General features: G+C 50.6%; 5 protein-coding genes across 5 annotated transcripts; all 5 read right to left on the bottom strand.

Moving 5' to 3' along the window:
* Positions 1 to 2465: 2465 nt before the first annotated feature.
* On the bottom strand, positions 2466 to 4061 carry QC762_512770 (uncharacterized protein; the record flags this gene model as incomplete). The annotated part of the gene is made up of 5 exons (XM_062891667.1): positions 2466 to 2523; positions 2571 to 2704; positions 2760 to 3009; positions 3066 to 3281; positions 3331 to 4061. The coding sequence occupies 5 exons, from the start codon at positions 4059 to 4061 to the stop codon at positions 2466 to 2468; spliced, it is 1389 nt and encodes a 462-aa protein (XP_062741833.1).
* Positions 4062 to 5950: 1889 nt separating this feature from the next.
* QC762_512780 (uncharacterized protein) lies at positions 5951 to 8207 on the bottom strand. Its single transcript, XM_062891668.1, has 2 exons — positions 7420 to 8207; positions 5951 to 7369 (listed from the first exon to the last, which is right to left on the bottom strand). The coding sequence occupies exons 1-2, from the start codon at positions 7588 to 7590 to the stop codon at positions 6962 to 6964; spliced, it is 579 nt and encodes a 192-aa protein (XP_062741832.1). The 5' UTR covers positions 7591 to 8207; the 3' UTR covers positions 5951 to 6961.
* A 527-nt stretch (positions 8208 to 8734) lies between these two features.
* QC762_0077510 (uncharacterized protein) lies at positions 8735 to 10837 on the bottom strand (the record flags this gene model as incomplete). Its single annotated transcript, XM_062883850.1, has 3 exons — positions 8735 to 10409; positions 10494 to 10594; positions 10759 to 10837. The coding sequence occupies 3 exons, from the start codon at positions 10835 to 10837 to the stop codon at positions 10242 to 10244; spliced, it is 348 nt and encodes a 115-aa protein (XP_062741831.1). The 3' UTR covers positions 8735 to 10241.
* Positions 10838 to 14618: 3781 nt separating this feature from the next.
* On the bottom strand, positions 14619 to 16205 carry QC762_512800 (uncharacterized protein; the record flags this gene model as incomplete). Its single annotated transcript, XM_062891669.1, has 1 exon — positions 14619 to 16205. The coding sequence occupies one exon, from the start codon at positions 16203 to 16205 to the stop codon at positions 14619 to 14621; it is 1587 nt and encodes a 528-aa protein (XP_062741830.1).
* Positions 16206 to 16721: 516 nt separating this feature from the next.
* On the bottom strand, positions 16722 to 17952 carry QC762_512810 (uncharacterized protein). The gene is made up of 3 exons (XM_062891670.1): positions 17434 to 17952; positions 17132 to 17377; positions 16722 to 17079 (listed from the first exon to the last, which is right to left on the bottom strand). Exons 1-3 carry the CDS (start codon positions 17623 to 17625, stop codon positions 16882 to 16884), a joined length of 636 nt encoding a protein of 211 aa, XP_062741829.1. The 5' UTR covers positions 17626 to 17952; the 3' UTR covers positions 16722 to 16881.
* Positions 17953 to 19184: the final 1232 nt, after the last annotated feature.

The raw sequence follows: 19184 nt of genomic DNA, 5'->3' as shown, positions 1-19184 counted from the left end.
CCAAAGTATGAATGTAAGCCATACCGAAGGGGTAGCATCAGCCAGGGAGACACAGCGCATATCTCTGAAATCACGCAGGATATCTCGTAGGAATGGGGACTTGATGTCGATAAAAGAGGTTATTTCCAGGGTGTTCCTCTCTGGAATGCTGGTTAGTAGCTATAGAAAAGCATGGGAGAAACTTACCGACTCTGTCCCGGACAACAATGACGTATTAGTCGAGTTCGCTAGATTCCAAGTCTAATGATTAGGTAATCTTATACTTACCCGCTTTATCGTCTCAACTACCACGCGGTAAGCCTTCAGTTTGTAGTTATTACGTTGGTACTTACACTTCATCCACAGGCTTGTATCCTAGTTTCGATCCGCGTTCAGGTCGGGGCTGTCCGTTGCTTGGAGCTTTCTTCTTCGAGGCGCTTGATGCCATCTTTGGAGTGATGAGTGCCTCAACCGCTGTCACAAGCCGATTCGCCAGGTCAGATGCCTCATCCCGATCAAGGCTACCGGGAGCAGGCGTGGAACCTGCACGGAGGGCGTGTTGGGGAGCCATTTTCTCTTGGGCCATGGTGAGAGGGGGCCGCTGTCCGGTAGGAACTGAGATTCAAGGAGTACTTGCCCGTTAGAGCCGAAGGTTGAGCGACTTGCACTCTTCGGTGAGATATTCTAACTCTTATATCCACTTGCTCGCCGCATGGCTAACCGTTCGGCACACTGCAACTTGGCAAGCTCCCCTCGAGACACCAATTCATTCAGCTGGTCCAAGAAAAACATATTGAAATCTGGCTCAAAATGGGCAAAGTGGGTTTGAGCTACTGGAGCGGCTTTTCCCCGATAATTTCTCTCAAAAAGCACGCAGGAGCATGCAGCTTCGTTCCAGGCTGACCTCGGTCGTAAGACTTCCTACCCAATGAATCCTAAGGCGGACGGATGCTTGTACCCTGCCCAAGAGTTCTTGATGTCTGGAGGTGGTGGAATGCTTTGCAGCTAGGTGAGATGCCGGACTAGATGGGCGTGGGCGTCTCGGTGCTACCCCGGGCCGCGCTCTCTAGAATACGAGACGTTGTTCCGGCATGTTCGGGACATATTATCTGTTCCACCGTGTTCGTGCCAGCTGTCCTCGGAGCAATTTTTCCGTTGCGGCTCGCTTGATCTGTATGGACAGAGCTTTGTCCTTAATCTGGCGGACGTAAAAGCGCTATTATTGGCTCTAGTGAATTCCATCCTTTGAGGGGTCAGTGATACTAAGCCGCTAAATCCTACAGTAAAATAGGATGTGTAAGGCGAAACTCTTACGCTTTCCTTGTTCGGTATTAGCTACAATATGCCAGGGTTCGTTTTGTTAGCGTAAAGGAGGTGTTTTGGCTGGTGTGCCTGTTTTCACTAACAAAACGAATCCCACTAGACTGTAGAGGAAGGCCCTGGCGGATAGGAATCATAGGAGGTTCTTAGTACACAGGCAAATCCCCTACTTAGCATCTGTCATTCGCACTGACGTGGGGGAATACATGTAACCATATTGGCAGCACATTTCGGGTTGAGTAGTCAGCGGCTATTGTGTCCTAGGCGACGTTCCGCCAGGGACGGCAGCGCTATAGGTTATCGTGAGATCCTATATACGTTCCGTGACCCGGAGATTTCTATAAGCGGATAATAACATTAGGTATTACCGATAGGGGCTAGAACTTCTTGCGTATATCTTTAGTATTGTTTGACCAACTTGAGGATCACTTATGCCCTTTGTGGCCTTACAGGCATTCCATATTTTTGGGCGAAGTGGCCAGGTTCTCAAAATGTTTTCCGAGAAATTCTTAGAACTCTGTGGGCACCAGAATCCGGTTATTGGCTTATTCTCTTTCTTTTCATCTCTTCTTCGTGCATAACGGAGCGCCAGGGTGGCAGACGGGGCTGCCAGGCGGTGCCATGACGGTGTTGATAGGTAGATAGTGCTGGCTGTCCAATGCTAGGCCGTGGAAGAAAACATTTCGCCTGCTCTAACTTCTTGTTGTCTATCCTTGTGCCGGTGGAGGAGACTCTGAATAGCTTCATCACACATCCACTGTGCAGTGCAGGTGGTGCATGGCTTGCCATTGTGCTGCAGGTATTAGCAAAAATGGTGCAAACGTGGAAGATTCAGGACGGCTGGCAATAGATACCCCTTCTCATCAAGTATGACAGGATATAAGGTATGCTGGAAAGGATGGTTGGCACTAGCGAAGTCTTCTAAAATACACGTATAACATGGCATTTTGGCAAGCCCATCACACCTTGCACGCTGATGCTATCCACCGCTGACTATGTACATGATAAAGTGCACGTATAAATTTGTGCTTCGAGGAATTTCAGAAGTCACTTGAGGTTATCAATTTATTATCTTATATGTGGGGGATACATTACTAACGATTTCTAAGGTACACTGCCTTCAAAATCACTAACGTTAAGCGGAAAGAAATGTAGATAATGTGGCCTCACAGTTCAACTGTTGACCCAATAGGCCCAAATCTGATGTTGGACCACACAACCTTTCTGTATCATGTCAGCTTCTTTCTTCACCATCCACAAAGGAGACTTACGCTTGACCATTGCTTGCTCGAGCAATCGAGGGTTCATTATCCTCCCATGGACAGGGTCCACGCTCGACACCAGGATCCCGGTCATCATAAGGGGGTATCTTGGATGAGTCAAGCCAGGTGTTCCACGTATACCACTTCCACCAGATTATTAGCGGCAAAACATCTCACAGCACCAGAATATACACTCACATCAGCCGCATCAATCGATGTGACCAACACCATGGGCCGGCTCAACACCTGCCTTTGGTGTGTCGGCCAGCCATTATGCACCGCCCAGATGTCTTGCTCCATAAAGACGTTGGCCTGTACATCACACATTTCCTTACTTAAGCCGCTTTGCTTTGGGAGCCCATCCCACGTTGGAGCTGGGACATCAATCCTTTTCCCATCTTGGATAAAGAACTGATACTGACGGTCTTCTTCCCAACGAGTCACAACGCTGAAGCCTTGTCAGCAACACAGAGCGCGGGTCTTAAGCATAACACTCACTTGAACTTCCTTGTGGTATCAACCAGCTTCCCCTTCCCATAAAACTCCTTCGCCCCCATCCTATACGGGTTGTACTCGCACCCTTTCCTGGCACACTTTGGTGGAACGCCCCTCTCGTCAGGATCATAATACGTGGGGTCGCACCAGGGTCCGGGGCATGGTTCATAATCATCATTCTCACAAATATGCGAAGACATCGAGTATGAATGAGCGTTCGAGTTCCTGCATCGTCATCAGCCGTATCCACTCTCAAGACAACACAACAGCTCACCAAACCGCAAATTCGGGACAACAAGCCCCATCACTTTGCCACTGGTACCCCCGCGCCCCCTGTTTATTCGTCGCGGCCCTCCCCCCAACAAATCTCTGCCTATCCTGACACCAGCCGTCACAATACCCAGTCCCATACTCCGCCCCAGCCTCATTCCACGGCTCATGCCTCTCCACCCCCCCATCAGCATCCATAGCCACAAACCCCAACGCAGCATTGACCCCACACCCAACAGTCGACAAATCCACCTCAAAACTAAGCTCATTCCCCAACAGCACAAAAGTCTGGTATCTATCCTTCTTCTCCAGCAAGAAAAGCCTTGAACCATAATTGGTAGCGAATTCGATCCTCGTCACCAGCTTCTGCATCAGGGTGGCGTTGGTGGTAGTGATGCCATAGCTCGAACGATAGTCCCCAGCTCCTTCGAGAAGGCACTTTGAGGTGCAATTGTTAGTTGATGCCGGACTTTCATCACCTAGGTCGCAAACGGCGGGGTTCCACCACTGGGTGCCGTCTGGGTTTTGCTCCACGCAGTTGCGATACTTGACGTCGTGGACCCAGCGCCAGTTGGCGTCGAGGACGAGGGAGGAGTTGATTGTTGTGCAGTTGGTGGGGGAGGTGCATTGTGCCCATTGGAAGGGAGGGTGGGTCTCGGGGCTGAGGTTGCCTTTCTTTTGGGCGAGGGATGAAGGGAGGAGGAGGGGGAGGAGGAAGATGGAGAGGAGAGGCATTGTGGTTGTGGAAGGGGAGGGTTATCATGGGGTGAGCGTACTAACGGTCAGAAAAGGAAGTGATGGGGTATGGTTTTATATCGACAGTTTTTCTCCTGGAAACAGCGAAGACTCAGCCACGATGGAAATGATGGTTTTCGGGACGGGAAGCCGATTTGCGGGGAATTTATATTGCTGATGCATCTCGAATCCTCCACTGTGACGCACACCGTCAGCAGCACTTTATATCGCTTCATGTTAGGGCTGTAGAACCTGGTGATTTACTTTATTGATTCGATTTACGAGCTTTGGGCCAAGAACGGTTGGCTCGAAAAGTGGGATCTAAAGCAGATATCGGAGCAGCGGTCCCCGTGGCATCTGACTGTTCGAGGTACGCTAGCAGTTGAGTGCAAGATTAATGATGTGAGGTCTAACTTTCAATTTGGCTTGATGACCCTCAATGAAATCATGCACCTGTCTATAAAATGGACGAAAATAGACGGTTATGACTTACATGCATTTAACATAGGTAGTTAAGTGTAAGTGAACAGGAAGCAGTATGAGCATTTGCCCCTTAACAATTTCAGCTTTAGATAGAGATAGTCTAGGCTTTAAATAGAGGTAGTGTAAAGTTTAAATAGAGATAGTCTAAGCTTTAAATAGATATAGACTAAGCTCTAGATTGATATATTCTAAGCTTCATATAGACATAGTATAAGCTTTATGTGTCAGTCAGATGAATCGAAGAAGCCTGGACTATACTCTACACACGCTTTGATGAGAATTAGGCGGTAGACTATATTTATTGGTTATAACATGCATCTATTTACCTTAGGTATTAGTGAGTAGCAAGTAGTCAGAGCCTTCTATCCTCGGTACTCTCAGCTTTGAGTAGAGATTGTCTAAGCTTTAGGTATTCTAATGGATAGAGAAGGCTTGGACTATATTCTATATTAGCTTGGATTAGAATGAGGCAGAAGGTCACATGTTTGCAAGTCTGAGCCAAAACATGACGCTAGTATCATGCTTGTCACCTATTTCCGTAGTCATCGGAGACAACTACTGTCAAGGTCATTGTATAGGCGACAATGAAGAATGAAGTCTATTGTTCCCTCTTCTATCCACGAACATAATCCTACGGATCTTTTACGTTTTAGGCAACACCGCAGGAATCCGTTAAACGAACGAAGTCTCAACCATACACTTCTAGAAATTTGTAAAACACTATTCGTGATTGTCTGTCCAGAGATGAAATGAACGTCTATGCCCTTTCTACCCGGCCACTCCCGCATTACCAACCCCCGCTGTCTGCGTCTTCCGATTACATGAAAACCACGCAGCCTCCAGAGACAACCTCGGCTTCATCATCCTCCGCACCCCTGACTTCGCCACCACCCTCTAGAGAGGTTTCAGCTTTGCAGACTACAATATTCTTCCCAGCACGTCAGCAATCTACGAAACCGGAACAGATAACGTTGATCGGCTCGTTCTCGAGGTTGACACCAGAAACAAGTGGAAAAGAACCTGGCAGCTCCACGGTCAGGATTGAACCGGTGAAATCCGGCAATATCGCAAGGCGGAGCAGGAACTGTTCCAAATCCACAGCTTTGACATGCTCACCACGGCACGTGTCCGGGATGTGGTGGCTTATGTGCAGCCAGACTTCACGGGGAAGATCTATGGGTACACTGCCAAGTCGCGGTCGGATATGTCGACCAACCGCGACTTCTGCTTGAGAGATTACGTTGCCGGGCCGTTTAGACGGTGGTGGAGCTGGAAGATAAGAGGGAACTTACACACTGGGGAAGATCCAGCATTAGGTAGGTACCTAGATATGTAGGTAGGTGTGAATCACAACTGTGTCTCCGAGAAAGGCCACTCAATGAGATGTAAAAGTTTTACGATCAGGACCCCGAACAAAGTCCCCGTGAATGTCGTGTTGAATAATCATCTGTATTATTTTCTGCATATTTCATATATCTTATATCTCAACCTTCCAAAGGGAGATAGATGATCCTGTCCCAGTTTTCCCATACCCAAACATTATGTTCCAATCCCGAATCATTACCGGCCTAACCAAGGCTCATTCTACATCATCCATTACGTCCCTCATCGTTCATCTATTTAGGGAGCGCCTTTCTCTTGATGGTGTTCATCCTCTCCAACAGTCCGATATCCCACCATCCCTCCCAGACCGTCTTTCTCTTCTTGGGAGCACTAGGAATAGGGGGTGGGCTGAAAATTACCGTCTCCAGCGCCGGACTGGGACTCGTTTGCTCCTTGAAGCGAGAGCTCCTGCCTGGCGGCTAAGGGACCACGATGGGAGGTGGGACGGGCACACCGCCGGACCTGCGGTTGCGCCGAGCAGCCATAAAGCCTCTAATAGGCGACAAAGGAGAACAGGGAAGGCGAGTTGGGACCCGTTTGTGTTCTTCAGGAATTTTGTCGTTACTGGGAGACGTGACTGTTGCTTGTGTGTTCGGGATTGTCAAGGTAAGCACTGGGACCCGAGACGCCAGGGGGGAGAGGCCCTGATATTGTCCCTCCTTCTCATCAGTGGGAGACCCTGGGATCGTCGGCATTGTCTTGGCTGGCGCTCGCATGTGTAGCCTGGGCGGTGGGCGCAGCCCTTTGGTCGGGGGACTGCCGCCACTGAAAACGCTGTTGATGGAAGATGCGTCCGATTCACAGCTGTATCTCGGCTGAGTGATTGACAAACCGAGGGCGTTATTATTTCCAACAGAAAGAAAAGCCGCAGGGGGAGCACGGCTGTTTCCGCGGTCGCGGATGGGCACCAGCGGAGGAGGGGGGAAGCTTGGGTAGTAGGAATTGGTGGAAGCCATTGACTTTGTGCCAAGAGACACGTCCGACTCCCATGCTTTCCCAACACCACGCACTCCTCCGTAGGTGCCCGCGCACCCCTAACCCTCAATATCCTTGTTCTTGGTCTCGCGACGGATGCGTTGCCAGAGGCCGAGGCAGGCCAGTGTGGAAAAGGCGAAGAGCAGGCAGATGGTGATGCACAATCCCCACACAGCCTTGATTTGGTAGCAGGTCGTCTGGTCAAGCAAAACGAAGCTGATGTAGGAAACGGTCTTGGTGATGATCGACTTGATTGGGGAAGGTGCGGACGAAAACAGGCCGGAAGACCATTCTGAGGATGGGAGAGCAGCGCAGTTGAGCATGGAAAGTGGCTTTCCAATCAAGGAAGCTACGACGATGGAGGCAACGAGGAGGAGGCTGTCGAGACCAGCAGTGGTCAGCATCGAGAGCATGTTGTCGTAGTACAAGATGTATGTGATGATCACATAGATTATGGCTGTGACAGCCTGTTTAAGGTCAGTATATAATGCAGTGGTCGAGAAATGGGACAACATACCACTATCAGAGCACCGACAAGCTCTGATGGGGGACTGTGCTCGGCTGTGGCAATCTCGTTGATGAAGTTGGCACAAAGACCAATGACAGAAATGAGGCACGCAAACTGTGATGCCCTCATGACAGTAAATGTGACGCCCAAGGCGCCGAGCTGCGGTGCTTGGAACAGCATCTTGTTAGGCCCGGCGTTGTTGAACTCGGTAACCAGCTCAAGCGAAGGTCTCTCCTTGGTGGCGGTTCTGAGAGGAAACTTGGATTTTGGAAACGGCGCCGTCGGGGGAGGCGGGAAGGAAGTAGTCACGGGAATGTTGGGCAACTGGTAATAAGACCGTGGGACAGGGTTTCGTTACTTCACGGCTGGATGCGTGAAGTTTTGGGGAAGATATCGGGACAGATCAACTGCCAAGAAATGTCGAATAGATGTGGATGTGCTGGTGGTGACTGGCGGTGATCGAGCAGTCAAGGAAAACCGAAGACCAAAGAAATACCCAAGTTGAAAACCTGTAGATAATCACAAAGGAAAGATAGGAAAATAGAGACCCTAAGAAAAAGGAAAAAAGGGAAACAAAACCCAAGGAAAAGACGTGTGTGTTGTGCTTGTGTTGCTGAACAGAAGCTCCAAGCAGCGAGCCCCGTCGAGGCAGCTCGACATCTTATGTGTCTCCGTTCTGTTCGCCAGCCATCTTGATCCGACGTTGATCCATGGCAACGGATGGTTCATTTCGGCTTGAAACAAGCGCGTCTATTGGCGCCTAAGCTCCAATTGCACAACATGGGAAAAGAAACAAGGCGATCGAGTGAGGCTCTTGGAATTCGATTGCTATTTTTTGACCCAAGACATTGGCGGCATTCTGTAGGCGCTGAGCCCAGCCAATCGGAAGGCCGATGTCGCACGACTGGCGGGGACTTGCATGCCCCACCAGGCCGGGCGGCTGCTGAAGTTCAGCGGCCAACCAAAAATCTCCGATTGTGTTGTCTCTCGAACCGACATCAAAACAACATTCGACGCTTCCTCCATTGGCTCACAGTTGACCTTGCTGCGACTGTCCTTCGCGATGCTAGAATTACACGGATCACTGTGACCTGCCATGGTACTACAGTTCACTCAGATGCACGGTCTGGACTGTGCTGAGTTTCGGGTCGGTAAACCCTAACCCTTACGAACAACTCTCTCCCTAACAACACGTCTTGTGTACAGGTATATAGGTAGGTCGGTAGTTAGGTAGATGGGATCCAGCAGTTGATTTGGAGCATGGAATCGAACTTGTGATATTGCCTGACAAACCATATTGTCTGACAAACGACATATAAAGACTCCCCCTAAACTTCCTTTGCAAACTCATCGCACTTCATCCTAGCTACAATGGCCACACGTTACTCTTTCTTGTACTCGTCTACTGGAACATAATTATCATGGAACTAGTACAGACGATCAGGATTGCCATCTGGCCCAACCTTAAACTCCACCTTCCAGAAGCTCGGCCCTTGGTCCGTACCAACCCGTCGTCCACGCCGTGATAACTCGTTGCGTGGCTGGAGCCAAGTGAATACGTCATCCTCATAGTGAGTGAGTCAAAATTTCTCGGTCTTGAGGCCCTGAAGGGCCCAGTAGAGATGGGCTTCCTCCACGGTAACAACAGCCTTGACGATATAAACTTACCCCAGTACGTCCCGGCATAAGCACTCAGATTCCGCGACAATGGCCCGATCATCCGTGTTCGCTCAAGCTCCTCAACGAGATCAGGGTACCACCGGAGATTTATAGCTGCTGAAATCTTGGCTACCGCGATGTAGTCGTTGCGTTTGTGGGTCGGAACCTCGAGAAACTCCTCCAGAAGCAGCTGCCCAACCCATTCAGAGACGTCGTTGAAGCCAGTGCGTTGGGTTTGATGACGATGGTGCTTTCCGTGTCAGGAACAAGCATGTTGAGAGCCAATGCGCCAGGCATGCTTCCTTGGTGGAAAATAACCAAACGGGACGGTACTCCTTTGCCGACAACGGGCATCCCCTCGGGCATCAAATGGGGATTGATGCCAATCTGACCCATTCTTCCGGGAGGCTGAACGTGGGCCCAGCCAAAGCCATATGACGCCTCATTTCTTGATGGCTGGTCCATGAAGATCTTTGCTGACATCAGATTCGCGACCTGCTTCCGCGGTAGTCCTTCGGTAGATGTCTCTCCGGTGGAAATCTGTTGGTCGAATGCTTTGATGAACGCTTTGCACAGCTTCATCAGGTCGTTAACACAAGACCGCATGCCCGCATGGAGACCGCCGAGCCAGTCGTCTCCCCATCTGACACAGGTGATGGGTGCGGAGGTCTCGTCGCCCAGAGCATTGTAGCACTTTCGACATTGTCGAGGTCAGATGGGGGTGTTTTGAGGTAGGTGCGTGTCATGCCCAACGGGTCAAAGATGCGACTCTGGATGAAGTCGAAGAACGACTTTTTGCTGAGAGACTCGATAACTTTGTCAGCGAGCTCTTACGCTAGATTGTTGTAGGCAAACTGGCCGCGGAATGGCAGAAGTCGTGTCTAACTGTTGAGTTATTTCATCGAGCCTGCGCTGCTGACGAGGATGTTGCTGTCAGTGCCGATGAGCATATTGTCACCCCAAGTCATGGCCGATCGGTGGCAGAGAAGATCGGCGATGGTCATCTGGTTCTGATGGGTTTCGTCTTAGATGTCCGGCGAAGGCAGGGCGTCCTTGACCAGCGTGTTCCATCTCGCTTTCTTTTTATCGACCACGATTCCCAGGTCCGCAGAGGTAACAGCCTTGGTCAGAGAGCAAACGGGAAGAATCGTCTCGTCGTTTGGAAACAATTGTTACTCAACATCGCGGTAGCCGTAGCTGGCGAAGCACACTTGGGTGCCCTGGTGCATGGCACCGAGTGAGAGGCCAGGCGTGTCACGAATGCGCATCAGCTCCACAGTCTTTGGACGCAGAGAATCAAGTCGAGATGGGAGGCTGTCCATGATGTGGGATGGGCTGAACTGTAGTCGGTAATGTCGGTTGGTATGCGAATGATTCCAGAGTGCGAGCGGAAGGGAGAAGGGAATCATAAGAAAGGAACATACCGAAGATACGCGATGCGGCATACACGGCTTGATACGCTCCTCGAGTAACAGTGCGATGGGAAATGTGGTGAAGAGAAGCACAGTGGCCGGTACGCAGAACTCTGGAAACCACAAGTCGCATATGAGTAAGGCGGGGGAAGGGCTGTGCTTGCGTGGCCGTATTAGGGGAATATTTGCCGCTTTTTTCCATGAGATAAGATTGAAGTCTAGGCATCGTCAGGTGAGGTGGGCGATGAGATAGGATGGCGCGAGATTGGAAGCATACCGCCTGGCGAGCCGTTGGAAGGGAACTCACGGGCGGTGGGGGCGGTAATGTCCAATTGCGGCGGTTTCCAGTGATCCATCAACCAAGATAACTCCTCACAGAACCATCATCTGGGCGGCCAGACGACGCGGGGTCGTCCTTTTGCGAGTCAGAGCTATACTCGTCGCTGGCGATGTGTCTGTGCCGGCGTGAGCCACTCCGCGCTGGCTTCCTACACATCCCGTCAGGGCTACTTCCGATGATATCAAGACGCATGTTGCGGTCACGGAGACTGTCATCAGAGTCCTGGTTGAGCAGTTGATGGAGTCGGAGGAGTATCACTGATTGTGGGACGGCCACCGGTGGCAAAAGTGAAGCAGAAATTAGGTGAAAACTGATGACGATGTGAGAAAATCTAGGCAACAGGAAAAGAAACCTGGAAGCCTTAAAGACTGTGTGAAATACCAACAAAAGCTTTAATCAAGAGCAATCCAGAGTGTGGGTCTGACTACCAGGGGAAGTTCTACATATTGTCTTAGCTTCCAATATATGATACTTCAGCCCTCCATAGATATTATTTAAACCTTTTTAAAGACTTTATCTAAGCTTTTTAAAGTCTCTATCCAAGCTTTCTAAAGACTATAACTAAGCTTTCTAAAGACCATATTTCAACTTTCATACAACGTTATTTAAACCTTCCAATAACGTTATTTACCTACCTAAGCTTTCTGTGGAAGCAAACCTAGGTAACCGAAAGATGACAGGTATTGTGGTGAGCCCAGAGCAAAAGAAGTGTGTAGTAACTGACGATGTATTTGGGGTAACCTGGTAGAGCGAGCTGGCAAGCCAACCTACACTCACACCTCACACCAACCAGTGCGAGTGGGTCAGAGCAAAAGTGATGGGAATAGGTCTGCCTGCCCCGTCCCACGGGAGCAACCCACACTACAGGTATAAATTAACTGCCAGATATAAAAGAAAGGTAAGCGATAAAGAGCATGGAAATCCAACCAATATTTAAGATCTATGGTGTCCCAGAATAAAGACCATAAGGCCGGAAGCCGAGTCCTGAGATCTCCCACACATAATATCCTTAAATAAGGGTATCTTGAAATGTTAATTGTATCAGGGGAAAGCCGTAGGCCAAGGTCTTCGCCACTGTTACCAGGGCTAAAGTCAGAAAGGTGAGTCAGGTGAGGTAGGGTCGCATCTTTACACTTTCTAAGAACATCATCTAAGCTCTCTATAGATATAGTCTTAGCAATAAAGGTATTGATCCAAGCTCTATTTGTCCATCATAAGCTAAGCCCAATTACTACCACGGTACAAGACACAGGACGTCTGAATCGATCTTTTGACATTCCTGTGCCAAGCAACCAGTGTGGTGCTCCTCAGGTCCACCTTTAACTAGACCCACACAGACGGGTGAGATGGATCGCTCACAGAACATGCTAAGTTAGATCAGTCACTTTCAACGGGTCAAGCTCTCATCTCTTATAAACACTCCAGAGGTACGTAGCCCATTGGTACCTACCTTTCACTGCAGCAGGGACACAGGCTACCTATCTTGACTTAACAAGTAATCAGAAGCATCCCATCTCAGCAACACCCACAACCCTTCTACCCTATCTCAACAACCATGAACAACCCCGACTTCGCCTCCTCCCCCTCTTCAATCTTCTCCGACCGTGTCCAGGAAAAACTCCGGCCCTGAACCGACATCTGTGCCCTCCCAGGCCGCACCGAATTCCCAGCCAAATTCATCATCCGCCTCCACCGCAACTACGCCCGCCCCGCAGCCACCGGCTTCCTCGGCTTCATCATCATCCGCGCAACAAGCTTCCACCGCCTCATCGAGCAAGGCTTCGTCCTTGAGCACGAGCACATCCTCAAGCACCTCTCCAGAATCTACGGCCCCGGTGATTTTGTCCCTGACAAATGGGACAAGTTCGCCAACGACGTTCACCCCTCCCTGGTGTGTAAACGCGTCTGACCGATTATAAACCAGGCGTACAGATGGGCCGGGGAGATAAGGATGTACTCGGATCAGGAGGACAGACTGGCGACCAGTTCGCTTGATGAGGTGTGGTCTTGGGCGGCGGTGGCGGAGGTGAATGGGTATCATGATAAAGATGAGGGGGATAAGATATATAACTATGTGACGGCTTGGGTGAGGACGCCGTATGATGGGGGTGGGGGGATATCTTGGTTTTTAGTTCAAGGGGTGAAGAGGGAGGATCCGTTGTGAGGATGGTGGAGTTTTAACTTTGGGAATGTGGAATACCTTGGGATTTGAATCGAGGATGGACGTAATTCGTTGGTAGTTAGAGGAGGTTATGGTATCATCATTGTATTTATTCAAGCCGGTAACAACAAGATACCAACCCTAGGCAAATACATGTATCACAGCGCCATTTGGAGCGTGGTATGAATGGCGATCTCGATAATCCAAAGTCAATATTACTCCGTGACTCCATAGGTATCGAAGATAACGAGGTTAGTGAGTTCGGAAAATATTCAAGTTTAATGGCAGCCCTCATGATACAGACATGGAACTGCAGGGTTAGCACTCAGGAGATGCCTTGGATGACTGAGACTGAATCATCAATGAAGTGACATGACGAAGGCAAAAAGTCATTTTAACGATCATTGTGACAAGGGCTGTATTATCAGGGCTTGGAACTCATGGTTGAATTCAGGCTAATGATCTTCAATGGCCTCGAAGAGCGTGATGAGGATGAAGAAGGTCTAGGAATACAGACAGATCTCAGAGACGCGTATTTATCCATCGTCAGGTGGTCCGTGCCCAGTGGCCTCAAGCCGCTGCCAAGTTCCTCAATATCTCAGGTTGGCCAATATCATCTTCTTAATAACCGCGAAGCCTGTGATCGTCTACCTCACTTTGACTACTGGTTCACAGCGTGCAGTTACCCCTTCTTTCAGTGGCATCGACGGTGTTGTTGGCCGTGTTCACGGTGGTTGGTTCGTTGACGTGTGGCAATCATCGACATATCAAAGGTAAGCCGGTAGTTATTTATATCTGAATATCTGGGAAAGCATGCTCAACCTCCGCTCTATTACGGAAACATTAGCCATGTTCAAAGATACTGGTATAACAAGATGCCCACACCCTGTTATTTTGCACTTCGTGTGCACCAACAAGCAATCTCGCCGTATGGAGAGACGCAGCCCAGCAATTAACCCGGAACATTCCTCGGATTCATCACCATCTCGGCGCCAGATATTCACCATGTGCTCGATGAGCAGAGCGGGGGATTTCATATGCTCGAGAGGGAAATCTATCAATCAACAATGCATAACCTGGAACAAGCACCTATGGGACCATCGGACGTCAAGCAAAGACTATGGAGCCTGCCTATCGTTGGAAGCGCATTTGGGATGTGAAGGATGATGAAGGGAAGTCGAAAGCCAAGAGACCAGTCTACGCGGGGGATCTGAAGCATAGCCTTCTGGGATTAGCATTGGAAATCTGTTGAGCATGATGTGTGTTGTCGAGGTTTCGGGGTACCGTGAACCGGACCTCCTGGGCAAGATATGTAGCTTTTATCCAGATTGAAATTCAAGGCCTCCATGGAACAACATCAAGCAACAGCCAGAAGAGAATTACTGTCTTGTTGAGGGTGTAGTGAGTCCCTTCCACCCGTGGTGGGGTTGGACTGTTGGGCACATGACATATTACAACCGCTGAATAGATATTGCTGCGAGCAGCTGAGTGCCGGTAGAGGCGAGAAATATCATGGTGTAATCCAGAGGTGTGAAAAGTCTTGTCGTAATTTATTCATTAATCATGGACATGCCTGACACCGATAACTCTCCTGCTGAAAACAATGATTTAACAGTCAAGACAGATCACTACTGCCTCAGTTCTTGTCACCATTTCCCGCAGGAGACACATGAATCTGCCAGTAACTCCTCCAATCCCACCACTCCCCCTTCTCCTCCCAAGCCTGCTGGTTATCACCCTGACCAGGCTGCCACATCCCCAACCCAGAACCAGCGTCGTACTGAGGAAACTCAGCCCTCTCAGCCAGCAACCCCCTTGCCTTTCCATCACCCAAAAACGCCAAGAAGTCCTCCGCAACATGTACATACTGTCTCAACCCCTGATAAACATCAATTGTTGCCCCAGTCGTGAAGCTCAGAATCCAAGGCTCCAATAACGGCGCGTCCGTCACACTGGGATGCGAGGTGCCCAGAGAAGTCATAAACCAGGTCGGATTCCCCCTCTCATTATTCTCCTCCACGATCTCCTTCACCGTGTCAAAGTGCGCCCTTCCATAAAAGATGCTCGTCTTGCTGCTCCAAGAATTGCTGTGCACCACAAGCATGGGGACGTTGATATCTCTGTTCAACGGACCGCTTTGCTTCCCAGGGTCAAGGATGATAGCGCCCTTGAACGGCCTCATTGGCGTCGGCCCTCCACGTAAAGCTTGCATGGCCCCAGTCGCTCCATAACTATGTCCGGCAACGATCATCTCATCTGTGTTCAACCGCCCGGCCCAGTTAACAAGATCCACCCCCTCGCCTCTGGGGTTCAACTCATACACATCCGCGCCTCGCCCCATATTAATCAACTTCATAACCCTAACCGCCTCTTCAATCTCCGCCTCCCGAAAGCTGAGCTGCGCCTTGTGGAAGTCCTCCACGCTGATCTCCCTCCCATCAGCAGTCTCAACCTCACTCTCATCGAAAATGAGCCTCTTCTCCTTCGGCAGTCCCTTCCGCTTGATCATACTCCCCGGGCAAGACCCATCTCGATGCTCAAGCATAACAACCACGTACCCCCTCGCCGCGAGCTCCCCAGCATAATGAGAGTAATCCGTCCTACTGGATACAGTCCCATGAGAAAAGATGATAACCGGGTGACCTCCCACCTGTGCATTCTCCAGCACCTGCTCCTGTGTCTCTGCCTTGTCCCATGAAGTCGCAAACTGGGAGTATCTTGTCGCGGTGTCGCTTAGCGGGGCGTCAACCGCAGCGGGGATGGTGATGCTCCCGGCCAGCGTCTTGAGTGCAATCTCAAAGATTTTATTGACAAGCCAGTTGCTGATGTGCGCCGCCTTGGCGTAACCCTGAGCACGGAGGTAAAGTGGTCGTGGGATCCAAGGGTGGCGTTTGACGGTTGAGGCTTTGGCGGCGGCGTAGGTGGTGGGGTAGTAAACGGTGAAGAGGACGGTTTGGAGGTCGAAGGCGGGGGTGGAAGTTGCCTTGAATCGTGCTGTGTCAATGGTGCGCACGGGCATAACGGGGGATTCGATATCGATTGCGCCAACGGCGTAGGGGCCAGTGTGTTGGGGGAGTGGATGGGCGAAGATGGGTTGGGAGGTGAGTTTGCAGTAGAGGATGTAGCTTAGGCCGAGGAAGATGGGGAGGAATCGCCATCGGAGGAGGTTGAAGGGGAAGGTCTTAGGGGTGTGCCCCCCGGGAGCTTCTGGGAATGGCTTCATGGTAGCCGGTATAACGATGCTATGTATAGTATGTGGATGAAAACATTGTCTCACTGATGGAGAGGGTCGCTGGTTATTTTATGTTGCTGATCGACAGCTATGATGCAACTGTGCCTGTGCCCCAAATTGCCAAGCCTTGACCCAGCAGCCAGGTTTGTGACATCACCGGTGTTACCCGGCAGCCAATTACACGGGCTGATCAACAACTCGGACCAGATTGTCGGGCTTGTGGGTTTCAGCACATGGCCAAATCAGCGAAATTATTGTCTCTTCATCCCACTTCTTTGACGTATGTATGTAGTATGTTCCAGAGTTGAAAATCCGACAAATCCGCAGTGGGTGTGCACAGACCATCTTCTTTGTCACCATGACAGCCCCTGAACCCCTGAATTGCTTATTGACAGAGTCACATCGCCTTCCTTCTTTAAACAGTTGTGATGATGCAGCAGCTAGCCAATAGCGGCAGCCAGAGCCTGTAAAGACACGATTGACAACTTGTTACAAAGGGCGCAGAAATGTAATGTAAGTGAAAGCAAAAGCAAAGCATGTAAATTCAGCGCTAACTAGGTACCGCTTGTCCAACTCACAACTTTTCCCCCATCCCATTATCCTCCATAGCATCGTGTCCAGCATTATTCGTATCTTCTCTCTAGACCAAAGCCCGCCATCCAGCAACTTAGGCAGCGATCATCTGAGCGCGGCGACCGATGGGGGCGGCCTTGATGGCAGCAGCGGGAATGACATTCTCACGCTTGGTAACCTGGAGACCCTCGTAGCTCTTGATGGCAATTTCAATGGTGTTGCCGAGAGAGTTGGCCTGCTCGGGGACACCGTTGGTGCCAGCGACGACATCGATGAGGGCAAAAGCAGCAGACTGTCTGGTCAGCGTTCAAGTTCAGTCATGCTTAGTGGTAGAAAAGGCTCACATCAACAACAGACTCGAGCTGGCGAAGGACGGCGGCAACGGGCTGTCCAATGATGGGGACGGTCTGGAAGAGGCCAGCCTTTCCGATCAAGATGTTGAGAAGCACCTGGTGGACGCGGACAAACTCGCGGAAGGCGTCGGCGACGGTCTTCCGGTCGGCGTCGAGCTCGAATCTAGGGGTGGCAACAATCTGAGGGACGGCGGCAGTGGTGATAGTGATGATCTCAGTGAAACCTTGGATGATTTGCTGGCGGAGGAATTAATAGCCTTTCACTTGGAGGGTAGGCATGTAAGGGGACAAACAGGGAAAGGGCCAAGGCCAACGACGATGAGAGGGCCGTTGAGGATGGTGATCTGCTGAGCGGGAGCCTGGAGAGCCTGGGACTTGGCTGTCAAGGTTTGGAGCGTATCGGCAATCTGGGTGGAGGTGAGAGCAGCCATGGCGGGGGCAGCAAGGGCAATAGTGCCAGCGATGATGTTGCGGAAAGAGACCATTTTGGCGGTTGTGCAGTGAGCTTATGAAGGCTGGAAAGGTGTTGGGTTAAGTGGTTGAGTGTGGGTGGGCTGTTGGATGAAGAGCTGTGATGAGTGACGGAGAAGATGTCTGGATAAAGCTGGAGGATGAGAGGGCCTCTTATAGACCAATCTCGCGTCCATCTGTCACCAAGTCACCGACTTTCAGCGAGGCTCTGTCGTGGAAAACATGGAAAGCGCAGTTGCCGCGCAGAGCTCTATCCAGTGATCCTCAAGCCAAGCTTCGCGACGATCAGCAACAGGGTGGTCCTGGCATGAGTCACGGACAGGGTTTTCAATGGAGGCACATGGGAGGAATGCCGAGGATCTTGAGCTAGACTCAGACGGGTTACTCTGTTGAGATGACAATGATTCAGATGCCATAGCATCGCGGTGAGCGAGGCCCATTGAGATCGCTGTGGAACCCCTAGATCCTCCTAAGCCGAGTCAGAATCTGTGAACCACTTACAGGCAACCTCATGTCGCCGCGTTTGGCAACGCAAAGCCTTCAATTTTTACAACGTCACAAACCGTGACTGTTCACGAAAGCATACCTCCTGCGGCGATCATGGCTTCTCACCCTCCCAGTCTCTCCTCTGCAGCCATTGCAGTGTCTTGCCTGGCAATCGAATTCACTTCCCATTTCTGCTGAAATTAAGACACAGGCCGGCTCAAATACCGCGCCCGGGCAATCCAAACAGTTGAAACATGGTGCCTTTGGTTGGGGTCCAATTTTCATGCCTGGAGTCATGCTTCCAGGTTACCGGGCAAGAGCATCCATTCCAGCAACTCGCCGACGTTGGTATAAGCTCAGATGATTTTCTGATGAACTGGCATACCCGTAACAGGGCCGACTCGGCAAGAGATCGCAGGGCCGCGAGTGGATAGACAAATCAAGCCCCAATACCCAATAGTGCCAATCCCGCTTCTTCAGAAAAAACGCGATGTGGCATCTGCAGTGGAACGATCCCTTCCCACAGTTGACATCGCAGATCTTGAGGCTAAAATAGCTTGCGAGATGGCGCTAGCCCAAACACAGAGTTCCCGAGTCAGCTGTGCCAGCACCAGGTCGTCATGCCCAGCAGTGATCGGCAGTACCATCCACCGCCAGCAGATCTTTGACAGCCGAGACAGGGTACCCCAGAAATCAAAGGGTTCAATCACCCAGAGCTAAGCTCTATTCAACATGGTGAACTGGTAGGTCAATATCAATAACTCCGATGGTGGCCGGGAAGGGCCGGTGGCCTCCCCGCTTGCCTTCCTTCCGCGAAGCTTGATCCGCGCAGCTATCCCTCTTGTGTGCTAGCACAGCCGTAGAGGTTCATTGCTTCTCCTGCACAAGCTGGGCAAGCGCCGATGGTACCCAAAAGCCCATGGTGAAGAGGATCGGAGGTCGGCATCAAGATCGATCTATTGATCCCTTTCTGTATGCTTGGAAGCCGTATGCCAAGGGAGAATACAACGCCACATGTTTCGGATCGCGATTGCCGGGTGGTTACCGGTATGGACACAGGTGATGGATCTCATGAAGCCACATACTA

This window comes from Podospora pseudocomata, chromosome 5 (assembly GCF_035222375.1).
Source record: "Podospora pseudocomata strain CBS 415.72m chromosome 5, whole genome shotgun sequence".
In the NCBI taxonomy this organism is placed as follows: Eukaryota; Fungi; Ascomycota; class Sordariomycetes; order Sordariales; family Podosporaceae; genus Podospora; species Podospora pseudocomata.
The sequence above is the reverse complement of the archived record's forward strand: the minus strand, read 5'-3'. Positions and strand labels throughout refer to the sequence as shown.